Source organism: Anolis sagrei, chromosome 8 (genome assembly GCF_037176765.1).
Source record: "Anolis sagrei isolate rAnoSag1 chromosome 8, rAnoSag1.mat, whole genome shotgun sequence".
In the NCBI taxonomy this organism is placed as follows: Eukaryota; Metazoa; Chordata; class Lepidosauria; order Squamata; family Dactyloidae; genus Anolis; species Anolis sagrei.
The window spans coordinates 8,098,671-8,119,745 of NC_090028.1; the positions used below are offsets into that span (position 1 = coordinate 8,098,671).

Below are 21,075 nucleotides of genomic sequence, written 5' to 3' on the forward strand. Positions count from 1 at the left end.
CAGAGCTCCCTGTCGGCCGTCACCACCCCCAGCTCCTTCAAGGTCAGTCCAGTCACTTCAAGGATGCCATCCATCCATCTTGCCCTTGGTCGGCCCCTCTTCCTTTTTCCTTCTACTTTCCCCAGCATCATTGTCTTCTCTAGGCTTTGCTGTCTCCTCATGATGTGGCCAAAGGACTTCAACTTTGTCTCTCGTCTCCTTCCCTCCAATGAGCAGCCGGGCTTTATTTCCTGGAGGATGGACTGGTTGGATCTTCTCGCAGTCCAAGGCACTCTCAGAACTTTCCTCCAACACCACAGCTCAAAAGCATCTCTCTTCCTTCGCTCAGCCTTCCCGAAGGTCCAGCTCTCACATCCGTAGGTGACTACAGGGAAGACCATGGCTTTGACTAGGCAATGGATCTTTGTTGTCAGTCTGATGTCTCTACTCTTTACTCTTTTATCGAGACTGGACATTGCTCTCCTCCCAAGAAGGAAGCGTCTTCTGATTTCCTGGCCACAGTCTGCATCTGCAGTCATCTTTGCACCTAGAAATACAAAGTCTGTCACGGCCTCCACATTTTCTCCCTCTATTTTCCAGTTGTCAATCATTCTTGTTGCTATAATCTTGGTTTTTTGGATGTTTAGCTGCAACCCAGCTTTGCACTTTCTTCTTTCACCTTGATTAGAAGGCTCCTCAGCTCCTCTTTTGTGTAGCCCAAAAGACAGTCACTGTGGGATGTTGTTGTTGTATGCCTTCAAGTCATTTCTCACTTGTGGCGACCGTCTTATGGGGTTTTCTAGGGCTGAGAAAGCACATCCATCAATTTCCATGTCTGAGCAGAGACTCGAACCCTGGTCTCCAGAGTCATAGTCCAACATTCAAAACACAAGATTGCAAAGACACAAACACAAGATCGCAAAGGACCTGGTTGTGGCGCAGCTCGTTTGGAGTCAGTTGCATTAAAATCTCTGCTAACTGAGAGGTCATGAGTTCGAAGCCAGCCCGGGTTGGAGTGAGCTTCCGGCCATTTGTCTAGCTTGCTGTTCCGAAAGACAGTTGCATCTGTCAAGTAGGAAATTTCGGTACTGCTTATGCGGGGAGGCTAATTTAACTAATTTACAATGCCATAAAAATCTCCAGCAAGCATGCAAAGAATGAGGAAGTACTTGATCATTGTCACTAATGGACGATGAAGCGACAGCTCCCCTGGTGGCCAGAATACCCTCATGAAAAGCTGGAATGTTAAATAGCCTCTGTGTCTGTCTATATATGTTTTGTGTCTATGGAATTGAATGTTTACCATGTATATGTACATTGTAATCCGCCCTGAGTCCCCTGAGAAGGGTGGAATATAAATACTGTAAATAAATAAAGACCTTTCGAGCCACATTTGCAGCGGATGGTGTTTGCGACGAATACATACACAGATACCTTGAAAGGGCCCTTTACCCATTTTTGTGATCTGCATATGCAAATGAGTTCTCTTTGCAAAGAGAGCGACCACCGGGGTGTTGTGCATACTCACCGCGCAGGCTGTGTTTTCGCTGTCCGACAGTCGCTGGTGCAGATCGAACCAAAGAGTCTGTTGGGAAGGAAGACATTTTCGAAAGTCAATAACAATGGCAGTCGGAGAATAATAATAATAATAATAATAATAATAATAATAATAATTTAATAATATTAATTTAATAATAATAATAATAATAATAATAATAATAAGAAGAAGAAGAAGAAGAAGAAGAAGAAGAAGAATTTAAATATTGAACTGCAAAGACTCTGGCACAAACCAGTCAAGGTGGTCCCAGTGGTGATCGGCACACTGGGTGCAGTGCCTCAAGATCTTGGCCTGCACTTAAACACAATCGGCGTTGACAAAATTACTATCTGCCAGCTGCAAGAGGCCACCCTATTGGGATCTGCACGCATTATTCGCCGACACATCACACAGTCCTAGACATTTGGGAAGTATCCAACGTGTGACCCAACACAACAGCCAGCAGAGTGATCTTGTTTGCTGTGGACTCATCTTGTTGTGTTTCAAATAATAATAATAATAATGATGATGATGATGATGATGGAGCCCCCGGTAGTGCAGTGGGTTAAACCGCTGAGCTGCTGAACTTGTTGACTGAAAGGTCACAGGTTCGAATCTGGGGAGTGGCATGAGCCCCAGTTAATAATAATAATAATAATAATAATAATAATAATAATAATAGTATAGACTCTGGCATAAGCCAGTCAAGGTGGTCCCAGTGGTGATCGGCACACTTGGTGCACTGCCTAAGGAGCTTGGCCTGCATTTAAAAACAATCGACACTAATAAAATTACTATCTGTCAGTTGTGGACTCATCTTGTTGTATATCAAATAATAATAATAATAATAATAATAATAATAATAATAATAATAGTATAGACTCTGGAATAAGCCAGTCAAGGTGGTCCCAGTGGTGATCGGCACGCTGGGTGCACTGCCTAAGGAGCTTGGCCTGCACTTAAAAACAATCGACACTAATAAAATTACTATCTGTCAGCTGTAGACTCATCTTGTTGTGTATATAATAATAATAATAATAATAATAATAATAATAATAGTATAGACTGGCATAAGCCAGTCAAGGTGGTCCCAGTGATGCTTGGCACACTTGGTGCATTGCCTAAGGAGCTCGGCCTGCACTTAAAAACAATTGACACTAATAAAATTACTATCTGTTAGCTGTGGACTCATCTTGTTGTGTATCAAATAATAATAATAATAATAATAATAATAATAATAATAATAATAATAGTATAGACTCTGGAATAAGCCAGTCAAGGTGGGCCCAGTGGTGATCGGCACGCTGGGTGCACTGCCTAAGGAGCTTGGCCTGCACTTAAAAACAATCGACACTAACAAAATTACTATCTGTCAGCTGTGGACTCATCTTGTTGTGTATCTAATAATAATAATAATAATAATAATAATAATATAGACTCTGGCACAAGCCAGTCAAGGTAGACCCAGTGGTGATCGGCATGCTGGGTGCACTGCCTAAGGAGCTTGGCCTGCACTTAAAAACAATCAACACTAATAAAATTACTATCTGTCAGCTGTGGACTCATCTTGTTGTGTATCAAATAATAATAATAATAATAATAATAATAATAATAATAGTATAGACTCTGGCACAAGCCAGTCAAGGTGGGCCCAGTGGTGATCGGCACGCTGGGTGCATTGCTTAAGGAGCTTGGCCTGCACTTAAAAACAATCAACACTAACAAAATTACTATCTGTCAGTTGTGACTCAGCTTGTTGTATATCAAATAATAATAATAATAATAATAATAATAATAATAATAGTATAGACTCTGGAATAAGCCAGTCAAGGTGGTCCCAGTGGTGATCGGCACACTGGGTGCACTGCCTAAGGAGCTTGGCCTGCACTTAAAAACAATCGACACTAACAAAATTACTATCTGTCAGTTGTGACTCAGCTTGTTGTATATCAAATAATAATACTAATACTACTACTACTACTACTACTACTAATAATAATAATAGTATAGACTCTGGAATAAGCCAGTCAAGGTGGGCCCAGTGGTGATCGGCACACTGGGTGCACTGCCTAAGGAGCTTGGCCTGCACTTAAAAACAATCAAAACTAATAAAATTACTATCTGTCAGTTGTGGACTCATCTTGTTGTATATCAAATAATAACAATAACAATAACAACAACAACAACAATAATAGTATAGACTGGCATAAGCTAGTCAAGGTGGTCCCAGTGATGCTTGGCACACTTGGTGCATTGCCTAAGGAGCTTGGCCTGCACTTAAAAACAATCAACACTAATAAAATTACTATCTGTCAGCTGTGGACTCATCTTGTTGTGTTTCAAATAATTATAATAATTTTTATTTCTTATCCGACTGTCCTCGTGGCCCAAGGTGGCCCAACTCCCAAATGTCAATGTCCCCCAAACTCCATCTGTGTCCATATTTGGGATTATGGAACATTCGTGCCAAGTTTGGTCCAGATCCATCATGGTTTGAGTCCAAAGTGCTCTCTGCATGTAGGTGAACTACAACTCCCAAACTCAAGGTCAATGGACACCAAACCCTTCCAGTATTTACTGTTGGTCATGGGAGTTCTGAGTGCGAAGTTTGGTTCAATTCCATCATTGGTGGAGTTCAGAATGCTCTTTGATTGTAGGTGAACTATAAATCCCTGCAAGTACAACTTCCTAATGTCAAGGTCTATTTTCCCCAAACTCCACCAGTGTTCACATTTGGGCATTTTAAGTATTTTGAGTATTCATGCCAAGTTTGGTCCAGATCCATCATTGTTTGAATCGATAGTGCTCTCTAGATATCAGTGAGCTACAATTCCAAAAACCCACGGTCAATGCTCACCAAACACTTCCAGTATTTTCTGTTGATCAGGGGAGTTCTGTGTGCCAAGTTTGGTTCAATTCCATCATTGGTGGAGTTCAGAATGCTCTTTGATTGTAGGAGAACTATAAATCCCTGCAACTACAACTTCCTAATGTCAAGGTCTGTTTTCCCCAAACTCCACTAGTGTTCACATTTGGGCATATTGAGTATTTGTGCCAAGTTTGGTCCAGATCCATCATTATTTGAATCCACAGTGCCCTCTAGATGTAGATGAACTGCAACTCCCAAACTCAAGGTCAATGCCCACCAAACCTTTCCAGTATTTTCTGTTGATCAAGGGAGTTCTGAGTGCGAAGTTTGGTTCAGTTCCATCATTGGTGGAGTTCAGAATGCTCTTTGATTGTAGGTGAACTATAAATCCCAGCAACTACAACTCCCAAATGTCAAGATCTATTTCCCCCAAACTCCACCAGTGTTCACATTTGGGCATATTGAGTATCTGTACCAAGTTTGGTCCAGACAGAATTGGTTCTAGATAATTTTCAACGGTAAGCAAACGGTATTTTGTCCCCCCCCCCCCCCCCCCACCAATCACTGATATATATTTTCTGTTCGTCGTGGGAGTTCTGTGTGCCATATTTGGTCCAATTCCATCATTGGTGGAGTTCAGAATGCTCTTTGATTATAGGTGAATTATACATCCCAGTAACTACAACTCTCATATGTCAAGGTCTATTTTCTCCCAAGAGCGCCTCAAGAGTGCCCCTGGGCAAAATCAAATATACTGCAAATGCTTACTTTGCATAATGGGTTGAGCTGCCCCTGGGTCCAGATCTATCATTGTTTGAGTCCACAGTGCTTTCTGGATGTCAGTGAACTATAACTCCCAAACTCAAGGTCAATGTTCACCAAACACTTCCAGTATTTTCTGTTGGTCATCATGGGAGTTCTGAGTGCAAAGTTTGGTTCAATTCCATCATTGGTGGAGTTCAGAATGCTCTTTGATTGTAGGTGAACTATAAATCCCTGCAACTACAACTTCCTAATGTCATGGTCTGTTTTCCCCAAACTTCACCAGTGTTCACATTTGGGGATATTGGGTATTTGTGCCAAGTTTGGTCCAGATCCATCATTATTTGAGTCCACAGTGATCTCTGGATATCGATGAACTACAACTCCCAAACTCAAGGTCAATGCTCACCAAAACATTCCAGTATTTTCTGTTGGTCATGGGAGTTTTGTGTGCCAAGTTTGGTTCAATTCCATCATTGGTGGAGTTCAGAATGCTCTTTGATTGTAGGAGAACTATAAATCCCTGCAACTACAACTTCCTAATGTCATGGTCTGTTTCCCCCAAACTTCACCAGTGTTCACATTTGGGCATATTGAGTATTCGTGCCAAGTTTGGTCCAGATCCATCATTGTTTGAATCCACAGTGCTCTCTAGATGTAGGTGAACTACAACTCCCAAACTCAAGGTCAATGGACACCAAACCCTTCCAGTATTTACTGTTGGTCATGGGAGTTCTGAGTGCGAAGTTTGTTTCAATTCCATCATTGGCGGAGTCCAGAATGCTCTTTGATTGTAGGTGAACTATAAATCCCTGCAACTACAACTTCCTAATGTCATGGTCTATTTCCCCCAAACTCCACTAGTGTTCACATTTGGGCATATTGAGTATCTGTGCCAAGTTTGGTCCAGATCCATCATTATTTGAGTCCACAGTGTTCTCTGGATATCGATGAACTACAACTCCCAAACTCAAGGTCAATGCTCACCAAAACATTCCAGTATTTTCTGTTGGTCATGGGAGTACTGAGTGCAAAGTTTGGTTCAATTCCATCATTGGCGGAGTTCAGAATGCTCTTTGATTGTAGGTGAACTATAAATCCCTGCAACTACAACTTCCTAATGTCATGGTCTATTTTCCCCAAACTCCACTAGTGTTCACATTTGGGCATATTGAGTATCTGTACCAAGTTTGGTCCAGATCCATCATTATTTGAGTCCACAGTGCATTTTAAGGCATTTTGAGTATTTTGAGTATTCATGCCAAGTTTGGTCCAGATCCATCATTGGTGAACTACAACTCCCAAACTCAAGGTCAATGCTCACCAAAACATTCCAGTATTTTCTGTTGGTCATGGGAGTTTTGTGTTCCAAGTTTGGTTCAATTCCATCATTGGTGGAGTTCAGAATGCTCTTTGATTGTAGGAGAACTATAAATCCCTGCAACTGCAACTTCCTAATGTCAAGATCTATTTTCCCCAAACTCCACCAGTGTTCACATTTGGGCATATTGAGTATCTGTACCAAGTTTGGTCCAGACAGAATTGGTTCTAGATAATTTTCAACGGTAAGCAAACAGTATTTTGTCCCCCCCCCCCCCCCCCACCACCACCAATCACTGATATATATTTTCTGTTCGTCGTGGGAGTTCTGTGTGCCATATTTGGTTCAATTCCATCATTGGTGGAGTTCAGAATGCTCTTTGATTGTAGGAGAACTATAAATCCCTGCAACTACAACTCCCAAATGACAAAGTCAAATTTGGTGGTATCAAGTATTTGTGCCAAATTTGGTCCAGTGAATGAAAATACATCCTGCAGATCAGATATTTACATTAGCAAAATTACAGTTATGAAGTAGCAACAAAAATAATGTTATGGTTGTGGGTCACCACAACATGAGGAACTGTATCAAGGGGTCGTGGTATTAGGAAGGTTGGGAACCACTAGTATATGTTCTCAAGCAAACCAATGCTTCTTGTTGCACCATCCTTCCTTCTTTCCTTACTATCTTAAAATTACATTATTACTAGAGTGACTAAACTAGGGCTGCCAGCCCATCGTGGGCTCTGCTGCTACGTAAGTTGAATCGATGACTTCATTAGCGGCTCCAGATCGTAGTTTCCCCCAAGGCTTTGAGATATAGAAACGCCTCCCTTCGCCGTGCATCGGAAGAAAGGAAATTGCTTAGAGACAGACTCTCTCCTCATCCATCAAACCTCTGCAAATTGCTTGGTTTGGGGTTAATGTGAAAAGGAAGGTGGCCAACATGCTCAGCAATCCAAATCTTTGTGCTGCAAATCTTTCCCGATGATGGAAGTGCCCACCTCTTAGGAAAGAGTTTTAGAGATGCATGAAATTCTATTGTGGTTTCCTTTTTTTTCTGAAGCAGGAAAATAAAGTTCACTCTTTAGAATAATAGAGCCAGCCTGGGTCGGAGTAAGCTCCTGACCATTTGTCTAGCTTGCTGTCGACCTTTGCAGCCCGAAAGATACTTGCATCTCTCAAGTAGGAAATTTAGGTACCACTTATGCAGGGAGGCTAATTTAACGAATTTACGACGCCATAAAACTCTCCAGCAGCATGCAAAAGAATGAGGAAGTACTCCATCGTTGTCTCAAGTGGATGGTGAAGCAACAGCTCCCCCGGTGGCTGGAATTCAAAGCACGCCCTCATGAAGCTGGAAAGTTAAATAGCCTCTGTGTGTCTGTCTATAGATGTTGTGTGTCTATGGCTGTTGGAGTTCAGCCTGTGATTGTGTTTGAGGATCAGAATCGGAGTAATCTCTTCACCATTTGTCTAGCTTGCTGTCGACCTTTGCAGCCCGAAAGACAGTTGCATCTGTCAAGTAGGAAATTTAGGTATCGCTTATGCAGGGAGACTAATTTAACTAATTTACGACGCCATAAAACTCTCCAGCAGCATGCAAAAGAATGAGGAAGTACTCCATCGGTGTAGACAGTGAAGCAACAGCTCCCCCGGTGGCTGGAATTCAGAGCATGCCCTCATGAAGCTGGAAAGTTAAATAGCCTCTGTGTGTCTGTCTACAGATGTTGTGTGTCTATGGCTGTTGGAGTTCAGCCTGTGATTGTGTTTCAGGATCAGGGTCGGAGTAATCTCTTGACCATTTGTCTAGCTTGCTGTCGATCTTTGCAGCCCGAAAGACAGTTGCATCATTCAAGTAGGAAATTTAGGTACCTCTTAGACTAATTTAACTAATTTACGACGCCATAAAACTCTCCAGCAGCATGCAAAAGAATGAGGAAGTACTCCATCGGTGTCACAAGTGGATGGTGAAGCAACAGCTCCCCCGGTGGCTGGAATTCAAAGCATGCCCTCATGAAGCTGGAAAGTTAAATAGCCTCTGTGTGTCTGTCTATGGCTGTTGGAGTTCAGCCTGTGATTGTGTTTCAGGATCAGGGTCGGAGTAATCTCTTGACCATCTGTCTAGCTTGCTGTCGACCTTCGTAGCCCGAAAGACAGTTGCATCATTCAGGTACCGCTTAGACTAATTTAACGAATTTACGACGCCATAAAACTCTCCAGCAGCATGCAAAAGAATGAGGAAGTACTCCATCGGTGTCACAAGTGGACGGTGAAGCAACAGCTCCCCCGGTGGCTGGAATTCAAAGCATGCCCTCATGAAGCTGGAAAGTTAAATAGCCTCTGTGTGTGTCTGTCTATACATGTTGTGTGTCTATGGCTGTTGGAGTTCAGCCTGTGATTGTGTTTCAGGATCAGGGTCGGAGTAATCTCTTGACCATTTGCCTAGCTTGCTGTCGACCTTTGCAGCCCGAAAGACAGTTGCATCTGTCAAGTAGGAAATTTAGGTACCGCTTATGCAGGGAGGTTAATTTAACTAATTTACAACGCCATAAAACTCTCCAGCAGCATGCAAAAAATGAGGAAGTAGTCCATCGTTGTCTTAAGTGGATGGTGAAGCAACAGCTCCCCCGGTGGCTGGAATTCAAAGCATGCCCTCATGAAGCTGGAAAGTTAAATAGCCTCTATGTGTCTGTCTATAGATGTTGTGTGTCTATGACTGTTGGAGTTCAGCCTGTGATTGTGTTTCAGGATCAGAATCGGAGTAATCTCTTGACCATTTGTCTAGCTTGCTGTTGACCTTTGCAGCCCGAAAGACAGTTGCATCTGTCAAGTAGGAAATTTAGGTACCGCTTATGCAGGGAGGCTAATTTAACTAATTTACAACACCATAAAACTCTCCAGAAGCGTGCAAAAGAATGAGGAAGTACTCCATCAGTGTCACAAGTGGACGGTGAAGCAACAGCTCCCCCGGTGGCTGGAATTCAAAGCATGCCCTCATGAAGCTGGAAAGTTAAATAGCCTCTGTGTGTCTGTCTATAGATTTTTTGTGTTGGAGTTCAGTCTGTGACTGTGTTTCAGGATCAGGGTGCTTTGGATGTGGGGAAATGATGTTAATGAGGTTCAAGATGAGTTTCAAGATGGCAATAGTTTGGTCAGAGATATTGATGCAGAGAATGACCAGAGATCCCTGTAGTTTTCCATGAGAATGTCCCTGAGGGTTTGTGGGGATGATGGTGAGCTTTATGAATTGTTACCAGATAGTTCTCATGAGAGAGAACATGAAAATAGCTCGGCACCTGCAAAAATTATTGAGCAAGTAGATAACGAGACAAGAGATAGACGAGAAGAGTTCAGTCAAAACAGAAGAGCTGTGCAAAGGCTTAGGCGCTCTGCCAGGCTTCGACAGAAAACAATAACTAAAGAGAAACCAATTTCTGACTGCTAGTGACCTAGCTAATGAGGGGATAAAAGTCTCAAGTTTGGGATATGTAGTCAGATGAAGCATCATTTAAAATCACACCAAATTCTTGTTCTTGTTTTATGGAAACCCTGCTTTGAAGTTTCATGCTAAGATATTCCTGATTTTCTGGATTGTATTAGAAATGTGTGGACTTTACTTTTATGGACATTGCTGAACTCTACCTTGGACTAATTTGTTCCTGCTTATCTTCTTACCTAATTGGATTTGCCTATTTCTTTAAAGTGCTTTTTACTTTGCTGCTTTTTTACTTATCTATATAAATAAAAATGTAACGTTCCTTTGTGGGATTAACAGAACTCAAAATCCACTGGATGAATTGACACCAAATTTGGACACAAGACACCTAACATCCCAATGTATGTCCTTCACTCAAAACAAATTGATTTTGTCATTTGGGAGTTGTAGTTGCTGGGATTTATAGTTCACCTACAATCAAAGAGCATTCTGAACCCCACCAACAATGGAATTGAACCAAACTTGGCACACAGAACTCCCATGACCAACAATACTGGAAGGGTGTGGTGGGCAGTGTCCTTTGGTTTTGGAGTTGTAGTTCACCTACATCCAGAGATCACTGTGCACTCAAATAATGATGGATCTGGACCAAACTCTACACGAATACTCTATATGCCCAAATGTGAACACTGGCGGAGTTTGAGGAAAATAGAATCTTGACATTTGGGAGTTGTAGTTGCTGAGATTCACAGTTCACCTACAATCAAAGAGCATTCTAAACTCCACCAATGATGGAATTGAACCAAACTTGGCACACATTTCTCCCATGACGAACAGAAAATACTGGAAGGGTTTGGTGGGCAGTGTCCTTTGGTTTTGGAGTTGTAGTTCACCTACATCCAGAGATCACTGTGGACTCAAACAATAATGGATCTGGACCAAACTCTACACGAATACTCTATATGCCCAAATGTGAACACTGGTGGAGTTTGGGGGAAATAGAATCTTGACATTTGGGAGTTGTAGTTGCTGGGATTTATAGTTCACCTGCAATCAGTGAGCATTCTGAACCCCACCAACGATAGAATTGGGCCAAACCTCCCACACAGAACCCCCATGTGGGCCACACCAGCAGGGGATGGCTAGTCTTCAATAAAAGGATAGTTTTTTCCTATTCAACATGTGTCAGAGGATTATTCCTGTTCTGGAATGCAACAATGGCATTGGTTAGACCACACCTTTGGTTAGACCACACCGCTTTGGTTAGACCACACCTGGAATATTGTGTCCAATTCTGGGCACCACAATTCAAGATTGACAAGCTGGAATGTGTCCAGAGGAGGGCCACTCAAATGATCAAGGGTCTGGAGAACAAGCCCTATGAGGAGTGGCTTAAGGAGCTGGGCATGTTTAACCTGAAGAAGAGAAGGCTGAGAGGAGATATGATAGCCATGTATAAATACGTGAGAGGAAGCCACAGGGAGGAGGGAGCAAGCTTGTTTTCTGCTTCCTTGGAGACTAGGACGCGGAACAATGGCTTCTAACTACAAGAAAGGAGATTCCATCTGAACATGAGGAAGAACTTCCTGACTGTGAGAGCTGTTCAGTAGTGGAACTCTCTGCCCTGGAGTGTGGTGGAGGCTCCTTCTTTGGAAGCTTTTAAACAGAGGCTGGATGGCCATCTGTCAGGGGTGATTTGAATGCAACATTCCTGCTTCTTGGCAGGGGGTTGGACTGGATGGCCCATGAGGTCTCTTCCAACTCTTTGATTCTATGATTCTATGAATGTTTGCCATGTATATGCGCGTTTTGATCTGCCTGGAGTCCGCTGCGGAGTGAGAAGGGCGGAATATAAATATTGTAAATAAATAAATAAATAAATAAATAAATAAATATGTTCATAGATACAAAACTTACAAATTAGATACGACTTACGATTTAACAATGAAGATTTACACATCCCCTAATGGCCATCCAGCCCCTGTTTATTCTACATGACATCCTTTCATAGAATCATAGAATCATAGAATCAAAGAGTTGGAAGAGACCTCATGGGCCATCCAGTCCAACCCCATTCTGCCAAGAAGCAGGAATATTGCTTTCAAATCACCCCTGACAAATGGCCATCCAGCCTCTGCTTAAAAGCTTCCAAAGAAGGAGCCTCCACCACACTCTGGGGCAGAGAGTTCCACTGCTGAACGGCTCTCACAGTCAGGAAGTTCTTCCTCATGTTCAGATGGAATCTCCTCTCTTGTAGTTTGAAGCCATTGTTCCATTGCGTCCTAGTCTCCAGGAAAGCAGAAAACAAGCTTGCTCCCTCCTCCTCCCTGTGGCTTCCTCTCACATATTTATACATGGCTATCATATCTCCTCTCATGACACTTAACCTCAACCTTCTTCAAGCCAAATTCATCCAGTTCCTGATAAAAAAAGTACCTTGCTATCCCTTTGCGCATTCATTCGTTTAGTTTTGGCTCAGCACTCCAATTTGCGAAAGTCATTTTGGATTTCATTCCTTTCCTCCGGGGCATAGAGCTAGCTACTTCTTCCCTTGCCCCATTTGGTGGCATCTGCAAATGTAAATATGCCACAAATCCCACTATACTATGTTGCCTTGACAACCAGTTTCTAAAAATATTGTCAGAATGATCATTTTTTTTTAAAAAATGCCCCTCTTCCTGAGTTGTTATGACAACAAAAATAGGAATAAATGTGAGATTCCAGACTATGATTCTCCCTCATCCTACAAGGGAGTCTTTGCAATAACAAGATGCACTTGCAAGATATTTCTATATAAATAAAAATGTAATGTTCGTTTGTGGGATTAACATGTGTCAGAAAATAACCAATACAGACCAAACTTGGCACACAGAGCCCCCATCACCCACTCTACATCCTACTGCAGTTTGGAGGATGGACCATGGATGATGGGACTTGCACTACCATCACTCACATTCTGAGACCGCTGTTAACCTCATCCAATGACTGATCAGGACCAAACTTGGCACATAGATTTCTCATGACACACTTTACGACCTGGTGTGGATTATGGGACTTGCAGTATCTTCGCTCAATTCCTGAGACCACTACAACCCTCATCCAATTACCTACAAAGACCAAACTTGGCACACTAAATCTCCATGACGCACTCTACATCCTGCTGTGATGCACCATGGATGAAGGGACTTGCAATACATGCACTCCCTTCCTGAGACCATTACAACTGCCAACAATGATGGATCAGAATCACCATTCACACAGAGAGCCCACATGACCCACTCTACATCTTGGTGCAGTTTGAAAAATTTGGAGATGGATGATGGCACTTACAGTAACTTCATTCACTTCCTGAGACCACTGAGACCCTCGCCAATGACTGATCAAGACCAAACTTGGCACACAGAGCCCCCATGACCCACTCTACATCCTGGTGCACTTTCGAGGAGGACAGACCATGGATGATGGGACTTCAAGTACCTCCACTCCCTTCCCAAGACTGCTCCAACCCTCATATAATGACCAATCAAGACCAAACTTGGCACACAGAGCTCCCATGACCCACCCTACATACCGGTGCTGCTTGGAGGAGGATGGACCATGGATGATGGGACTTGCAGTACCTTTACTCACTTCCTGAAACCACAGCGAGATTCATCCAAATACCAATAAAGACCAAACTTGGCACAGAGAGCCCCCATGGCCAACAAAATATTCTGGTGAGGTTTGGGGGAGTACAGACTATGGATGATGGGACTTCAAGTACTTCCCCTCACTTCCCAAGACTTCTGCAACACTCATCTAATGACCAAGCAAGATCAAACTTGGCATACAGAGCCCCCATAACCCACTCTCCATCCTGGTGCAGTTTGGAGGAGGATGGACCACAGATGATGGGACTCACAGTACCTTCACTAACTTCCTGAGACCACTGCGAGCCATATAAATAACTGATAAAGATCAACCTTGATACACAATGCCTTTCTCAAATAACCTGGGCAGTGCCGGGTCCCCAAGTTAGTCTATAATAAAAGTGAATGTTTGTATGTATGTATGCATGCGGAGGGCGGAAGTGTATGTGGCAGCTTTCAGATTGACTCTCACTTTCATAGGCCACAGAGACTTGCACGAGCAACGGACCTGGACCAAACTTGGCACACATAACCCCCATGACCCCCTGTACGTCCTGGTGAGGTATGGGGGAGGACAGACAAAGGATGATGGATTTGTAGTACTTTCAATCCCTTTGGCTCCCACAGACGAATGTGGCCCCCAACAAAGACCAATAAAGACCAAACTTGGCACACAGAGCTCCCATGACCCAATCTACTTCCTGCTGCGGTTTGGGGGAGGGCGAACCATGGCTAATGGGACTTCAAGTACCTCCACTCACTTCCCGAGACCGCTGCAACCCTCATCAAGACTACACTTGGCACACATAACCCCCATGACCCCCTTTAGTTCCTGGTGAGGTTCGGGGAAGGACAGACAATGGATGATGGGATGTGTAGTCCCCACAGAACTCTGCGTCCCCCAACAAAGACTGCACAATGGGATTCGCTGTACCTTCACTAACTGATAACTGATAAAGAACACCTTTGCCACACAATGCTTTTCTCAAATAACCTGGGCAGCTCTGGGACCCCAAGCTAGTAAATAATTAAAATACTTGTCACAAACCAGTACTGCCATCTGTTGAGGAGTTACGAAGGTGGAGGCATTACTTTTCATTCAACCCTCGTACATATGCTACAGGCAGTAAAATGCTCCGTGTCTACTCCACTCCATTGACTCATAAATATGAGAAAACTCAGAAAATCACTGCCCCAGTTTTTGTGCCTTGGTTTCATATATTTTCCCCTTTGGAGGGTTGTTTGCTTGTTACAAGAATGGATTTGCTCCTACGAGTAGCTCCCAGCCTTTCAGTGCGTGCCTTTCCTCCCTAGCATTTCCCCGTGCAAAGGCAGCGCACAGCCTGACAGGGCTTTGCATGCGCTGCAGCCATTGAGCTGCACTTTGAATTATTAATAACCTCTTGAGCAAGGGCAAGGCACTTCTTCAACTGTATCTTTAATTCAAGGAGCCAGGCTTCTTTTTGAAGGAACATCTCATAGGCTAGTTGTCCATCAAAGCAATGAGGAGAGGAACTTAGCATGGAAAAACTAAACCACGGAGTTGCAAGACACCTGGCTCGAGAGCAGTACGTGTGAAAAAGATCTTGGAGTCCTCGTGGACAACAAGTTAAACATGAGCCAACAATGTGATGTGGCAGCAAAAAAAGCCAATGGGATTTTGGCCCGCATCAATAGGAGCATAGTGTCTAGATCCAGGGAAGTCATGCTCCCCATGCTCTATTCTGCCTTGGTTAGACCACACCTGGAATATTGTGTCCAGTACAATTGAAGAGAGATAATGACAAGCTGGATTGTGTCCAGAGGAGGGCGACTAAAATGATCAAGGGTCTGGAGAACAAACCCTATGAGGAGCGGCTGAAAGAACTGAACATGTTTAGCCTGAAGAAGAGAAGGCTGAGAGGGGACATGATAGCCGTGTATAAATATGTGAGAGGAAGTCATAGGGAGGAGGGACAAGCTTGTTTTCTGTCGCCCTGGAGACTAGGACGTGGAGCAATGGCTTCAAACTACAAGAAAGGAGATTCCATCTGAACATGTGGAAGAACTTCCTGACTGTGAAAGCTGTTCAGCGATGGAACTCTCTGCCCCGGAGGGTGGTGGAGGCTCCTTCTTTGGAGACTTTTAAGCAGAGGCTGGATGGCCATCTGTTGGGGGTGCTTTGAATGTGATTTTCCTGCTTCTTGGCAGAATGGGGTTGGACTGGATGGTCCATGAGGTCTCTTCCAATTCTATGATTCTATGAATCATAGAATCATCGAATCAAAGAGTTGGAAGAGACCTCATGGGCCATCCAGTCCAACCCCCTGCCAAGAAGCAGGAATGTTGCATTCAAATCACCCCTGACAGATGGCCATCCAGCCTCTGCTTAAAAGCTTCCAAAGAAGGAGCCTCCACCACACTCTGGGGCAGAGAGTTCCACTGCTGAATGGCTCTCACAGTCAGGAAGTTGTGGTGAATTGTGGTGCCCTATGATTTTAAAAGGAAGAGGGGCCGACCAAGGGCAAGATGGATGGATGGCATCCTTGAAGTGACTGGACTGACCTTGAAGGAGCTGGGGGTGGTGACGGCCGACAGGGAGCTCTGGCGTGGGCTGGTCCATGAGGTCACGAAGAGTCGGAGATGACTGAACGAATGAACAACAACAACATGATTCTAAAAGAGTGTGCACTGTGCATATAATCTAATATAATCTAATGTATATAATATTGATAATATTATAATGTAATACAATATATTACTAATAATAAAATATTATAATTATATATTTTATATTAAATATAATATTGCTAATAATATTACAGTATAATGTTATAGTACAATGTAATATATAATCTTAATGTGCTATGATAATAATATAATATATTGTATTTACTTTTTACTTGTAAGCCACTCTGAGTCCCCTTCGGGGTGAGAAGGGCGGCATATAAATGTCGTAAATAAATAAATAACGTGGATTTTCCATATGTCGTTAACATGTAAATCCTGCACAACAGCTTTTGTGAGACTTTTTTGTGTGCATATTGTTCTTTCCATGGCTTTCTGTTGTAGCTATTGCTTTTAGTCTTCCTCTCGCTTTACGGAATTCAAGGGCACCGTTTCTTCCGTGGCATCCATTATTTATTCGGACTACCCTTCCATTTCCATTCCATTAATGCCCGGTCTTGTTCGGCACTCAGCCTCGCTACCCAACCCGACTTTCCTCTCCCTTTCATTATGCATATACAGAAGCGAGTATGTTTCCATTTCCACAATACTTGTACTGAAACTTTTTTTGCGTCTAGGCGCACACATTGTAATGCTGCAAGGCTGCGCATTAATGAATCATGCTAATTGGGAAAAAGGAATTAAGACCATGCTGTTAAATTTATGAAACTTAATTAAAAATTAATGATTTGCTCTTAAGGCAGAAATGATATGAATGGCCACACGACACTTGTTGGGAAGAAGTATCCTCAGATTCACCTTTCCATCAAAATGCTTGCTTATTGGCTATGTTTTTGTTTGTTTGTTTGTTTGCAGTATTTATATTCTGCCTTCTTACCCCACAGGGGACTCAAGGCGGATCACAATGCACATGTACATGGCAAACATTCAATGCCATAGACACACAACATATATAGACAGAAACACAGAGGCTATTTAACTTCCAGCTTCATTAAAGTATGCTTTTTGAATTCTGGCCACCGGGGGAGCTGTTGTGACACCAATGGAGTACTTCCTCATTCTTTTGCACACTGCTGGAGAGTTTTTTTTAGTTAAATTAGCCTCCCCGCATAAGCGGTACCTAAATTTCCTACTTGACAGATGCAACTGTCTTTCGGGACAGCATCAGAGTAGAATATGGGATAAAAATGCCAAGAACAGAATCCGTAGCCAGACGAAGCAACATTAGAATTGAATCAAGACATTTGTCCTGAACCTTGTAGCCTTGCCTTGGATACCTAAATTTCCTACCTAACAGATGAAACTGTCTTTCGGGACAGCAACAGAGTAGAATACGGGATAAAAGTGCCAAGAACAGAATCCGTAGCCAGACGAAGCAACATTAGAATTGAATCAAGACATTTGTCCTGAACTTTGTAGCCTTGCCTTGGATACCTAAATTTCCTACTTGACAGATGCAACTGTCTCTCGGGACAGCAATAGAGTAGAATACGGGATAAAAGTGCCAAGAACAGAATCCGTAGCCAGACGAAGCAACATTAGAATTGAATCAAGACATTTGTCCTGAACTTTGTAGCCTTGCCTTGGATACCTAAATCTCCTACTTGACCGATGCAACTGTCTTTTGGGACAGCAAGAGTAGAATACGAGATAAAAGTGCCAAGAACAGAATCTGTAGCCAGACGAAGCAACATTTGAATTGAATTAAGACATTTGTCCTGAACCTTGTTGCCTTGCCTTGGATAGATTCAAGTTATGCCTTGTTTGATTTCATGATTCAAATTTGGAGTTTTATCTTGGAAGTTCCTGTGTTAGTTTACCACTCTGAACAAATTCTCCCCTATGAACCATCAAGGTTGTTAAGATCTTCTGGAGGGGCCCTGCTCTCGGTTCCATCACCTTCGCAATCGCGTCTGGTGGGGATGAGAGACAGGGCCTTCTCGGTGGTGGCCCCTCGGCTGTGGAACTCTCTCCCGATGGAGATTATAACTGCCCCTTCCCTCCTGACTTACAGAAAGCTAGTGAAATCCTGGCTCTGGGACAGAGCATTCTCAGAATGACTGGCGAGTCAACAATAACCTAATAACTACTGACCACACTGGCAGACTGTGATGAATGTGATTTGATCTTAACGATTTGGTTTTTATGTATTTATTCTGTTTGTATTTTAATGTATTATGATGTTATGATGTTATTAGTTTACTTGTGTGTGCATTTTCTGTTGTTAGCCGGCCTGAGTCCCTTTGCGGAGGTTGAGAAGACTGGGATATAAAAGTTCTGAATAAATAAAATAAAATAATTTTTTCATGAACTCTGATGGACTTATTTCCTGGATTATTTGTTCCTGCTTATCTTCCTACCTACTTGGATTTACCTATTTCTATGAAGTGTTTTTACTGCGAATGCTTTTTTATTATCTTCAATAAACTGCTTGCATTTTTACTCAGCTGTGTGGTGTTTAAAGTCAGAGGGCTTTTCCTGGCCTGGAGTGCAACAGGATATTTCTTATAGTAAAAAAAAAATTGTAAAAACTTTATAAAAAATTCCTAAATATCAGTGGATGACTGAAATGTTCAGAAACTTGGCAGGCTTAAAGTCATAAATGTTGCCTATAAGTCTGCCAAGTTTCATTTCAATTGCTGCTAATGGAACAAATCGTAATGGAACAAATCGTAATGAAACGATTACAAATCTTTGGGGATTTGGATTACTAATTGGAATGGGACCGCTCTGAACCTTTAAGAAATTAATCAGGGGCCATCTGAATATTTAATTGGTTTGACGCGCGAGTGGCGCCACCTATGTGTAGAACTGTTAGTTGCAAGATTCAAACTGTTGTATCATGTATTGTCAAAGGCTTTCATGGCTGGAATCACTAGGTTCTTGTGGGTTTTTTTTTCCGGGCTATAGGGCCATGTTCTAGAATCATAGAATCATGGAAGAGACCTCATGGGCCATCCAGTCCAACCCCATTCTGCCAAGAAGCAGGAATATTGCATTCAAATCACCCCTGACAGATGGCCATCCAGCCTCTGTTTCAAAGCTTCCAAAGAAGGAGCCTCCACCACACTCTGGGGCAGAGAGTTCCACTGCTGAATGGCTCTCACAGTCATAGAATCATAGAATCAAAGAGTTGGAAGAGACCTCCTGGGCCATCCAGTCCAACCCCATTCTGCCAAGAAGCAGATGGAATCTCCTCTCTTGGAGTTTGAAGCCATTGTTCCACGTCCTACTCTCCAAGGAAGCAGAAAACAAGCTTGCTCCCTCCTCCCTGTGGCTTCCTCTCACATATTTATACATGGCTATCATATCTCCTCTCAGTCTTCTCATCTTCAGGCTAAATATGCCCAGCTCCTTAAGCCGCTCCTCATAGGGCTTGTTCTCCAGACCCTTGATCATTTTAGTCGCCCTCCTCTGGACACATTCCAGCTTGTCAATATCTCTCTTGAATTGTGGTGCCCAGAATTGGGCACAATATTCCAGGTGTGGTCTAACCAAAGCGGAATAGAGAATGGGGAGCATGACTTCCCTAGATCTAGACACTATGCTCCTATTGATGCAGGCCAAAATACCATTGGCTTTTTTTGCCACCACATCACATTGTTGGCTCATGTTTAACTTGTTGTCCACGAGGACTCCAAGATCTTTTTCACACATACTGCTCTCGAGCCAGGCATTGTCCTCCATTTTGTATTTTTGCATTTTGTTTTTCCTGCCAAAGTGGAGTATCTTGCATTTGTCACTGTTGAACTTCATTTTGTTAGTTTTGGTCATTCATCTCTCTAATCTGTCAAGATCGTTTTGAATACTGCTCCTGTCCTCTGGAGTATTGGCTATCCCTCCCAATTTGGTGTCGTCTGCAAACTTGATGATCATGCCTTCTAACCCTTCATCTAAGTCATTAATAAAGATATTGAACAGGACCGGGCCCAGGACTGAACCCTGCGGCACTCCGCTCGTCACTTCTTTCCAGGATGAAGAGGAAGCATTGGTGTGCACCCTCTGGGTTCGTCCATTTAACCTATGTGTAGAACTGTTAGTTGCAAGAGTTAAACTGTTGTATCATGCTTAATCCTCCCCTTTTACCCTGCTTATGTATAGTTGTATGGATTAGTTACTTATGGCTGTCAATCAGTACTGTTTGGCTCCACCTCTTCCTACAGGAGGGGAGTGCTTCCTTTCTTTTCATTCTGCCATCAGAGTTTTCTACCAGATGGACGTGAGTAAGAGACTTGACTCTAAAAAACCCTGATTTAAATTACCTCTCAGCACCAGTTCTGAGGTTTTTTACCCTTGAGATTTGTGCTTCATGTTCAGACCAACCTGAACAACGTTGGAAGTCTCAAGCGCCTTCAAACCGGTTCTTTTGGCACCAAAGGAAGATCCTGAGTCTTCAAAACATAGGCCATCTGAACTGGGGTTGTGGTTTGCTCCAGCATTCACAGCCATTGAGAAAAGAGGAAACTTGGAAAGGCTTCTCAGCTTCAAACACCTTGGACCCAGGACTAACTGAGACTGTAACGTATATCTTCCTTCACCCCTCTGAAGTTTCCAGCTCATTGCTTTAAAGAAATAACTCTTTCTCATCAATAAAACTTATTTTGAGTTATTTACAGCGTTTTGGGTTTTTGGGAGTTCCAGTTTCCTATAGGAGGGCAAGAAGCAATCCCTTGGGGAAAGATGCCACGTCCGTCCCTCTTTCATTAAGAATTATAGCCCCCAGGCGCGATGGCACAATTGGATTTCAGCCACTTCACATACATACATACATACAGAAGCTTTCCGAAGCTCTAGTTGCTCTTACCGCCTATTACAGGGAAAACCAGCTGATCCCCAACCCATCTAAAACACAGACATGTGCCTTTCATCTCAA

General features: G+C 42.9%; 1 protein-coding gene across 1 annotated transcript in view; it reads right to left on the bottom strand.

Moving 5' to 3' along the window:
• The window catches only part of NECAB2 (N-terminal EF-hand calcium binding protein 2), a 332,316-nt gene that overhangs the window by 17,597 nt on the left and 293,644 nt on the right, over nt 1-21,075 (bottom strand). Inside the window, exon 9 of the mRNA XM_060788246.2 lies at nt 1,508-1,564. Coding sequence (XP_060644229.2) covers nt 1,508-1,564 — 57 coding nt within the window. The remainder of the gene's footprint in view (nt 1-1,507; nt 1,565-21,075) is intronic.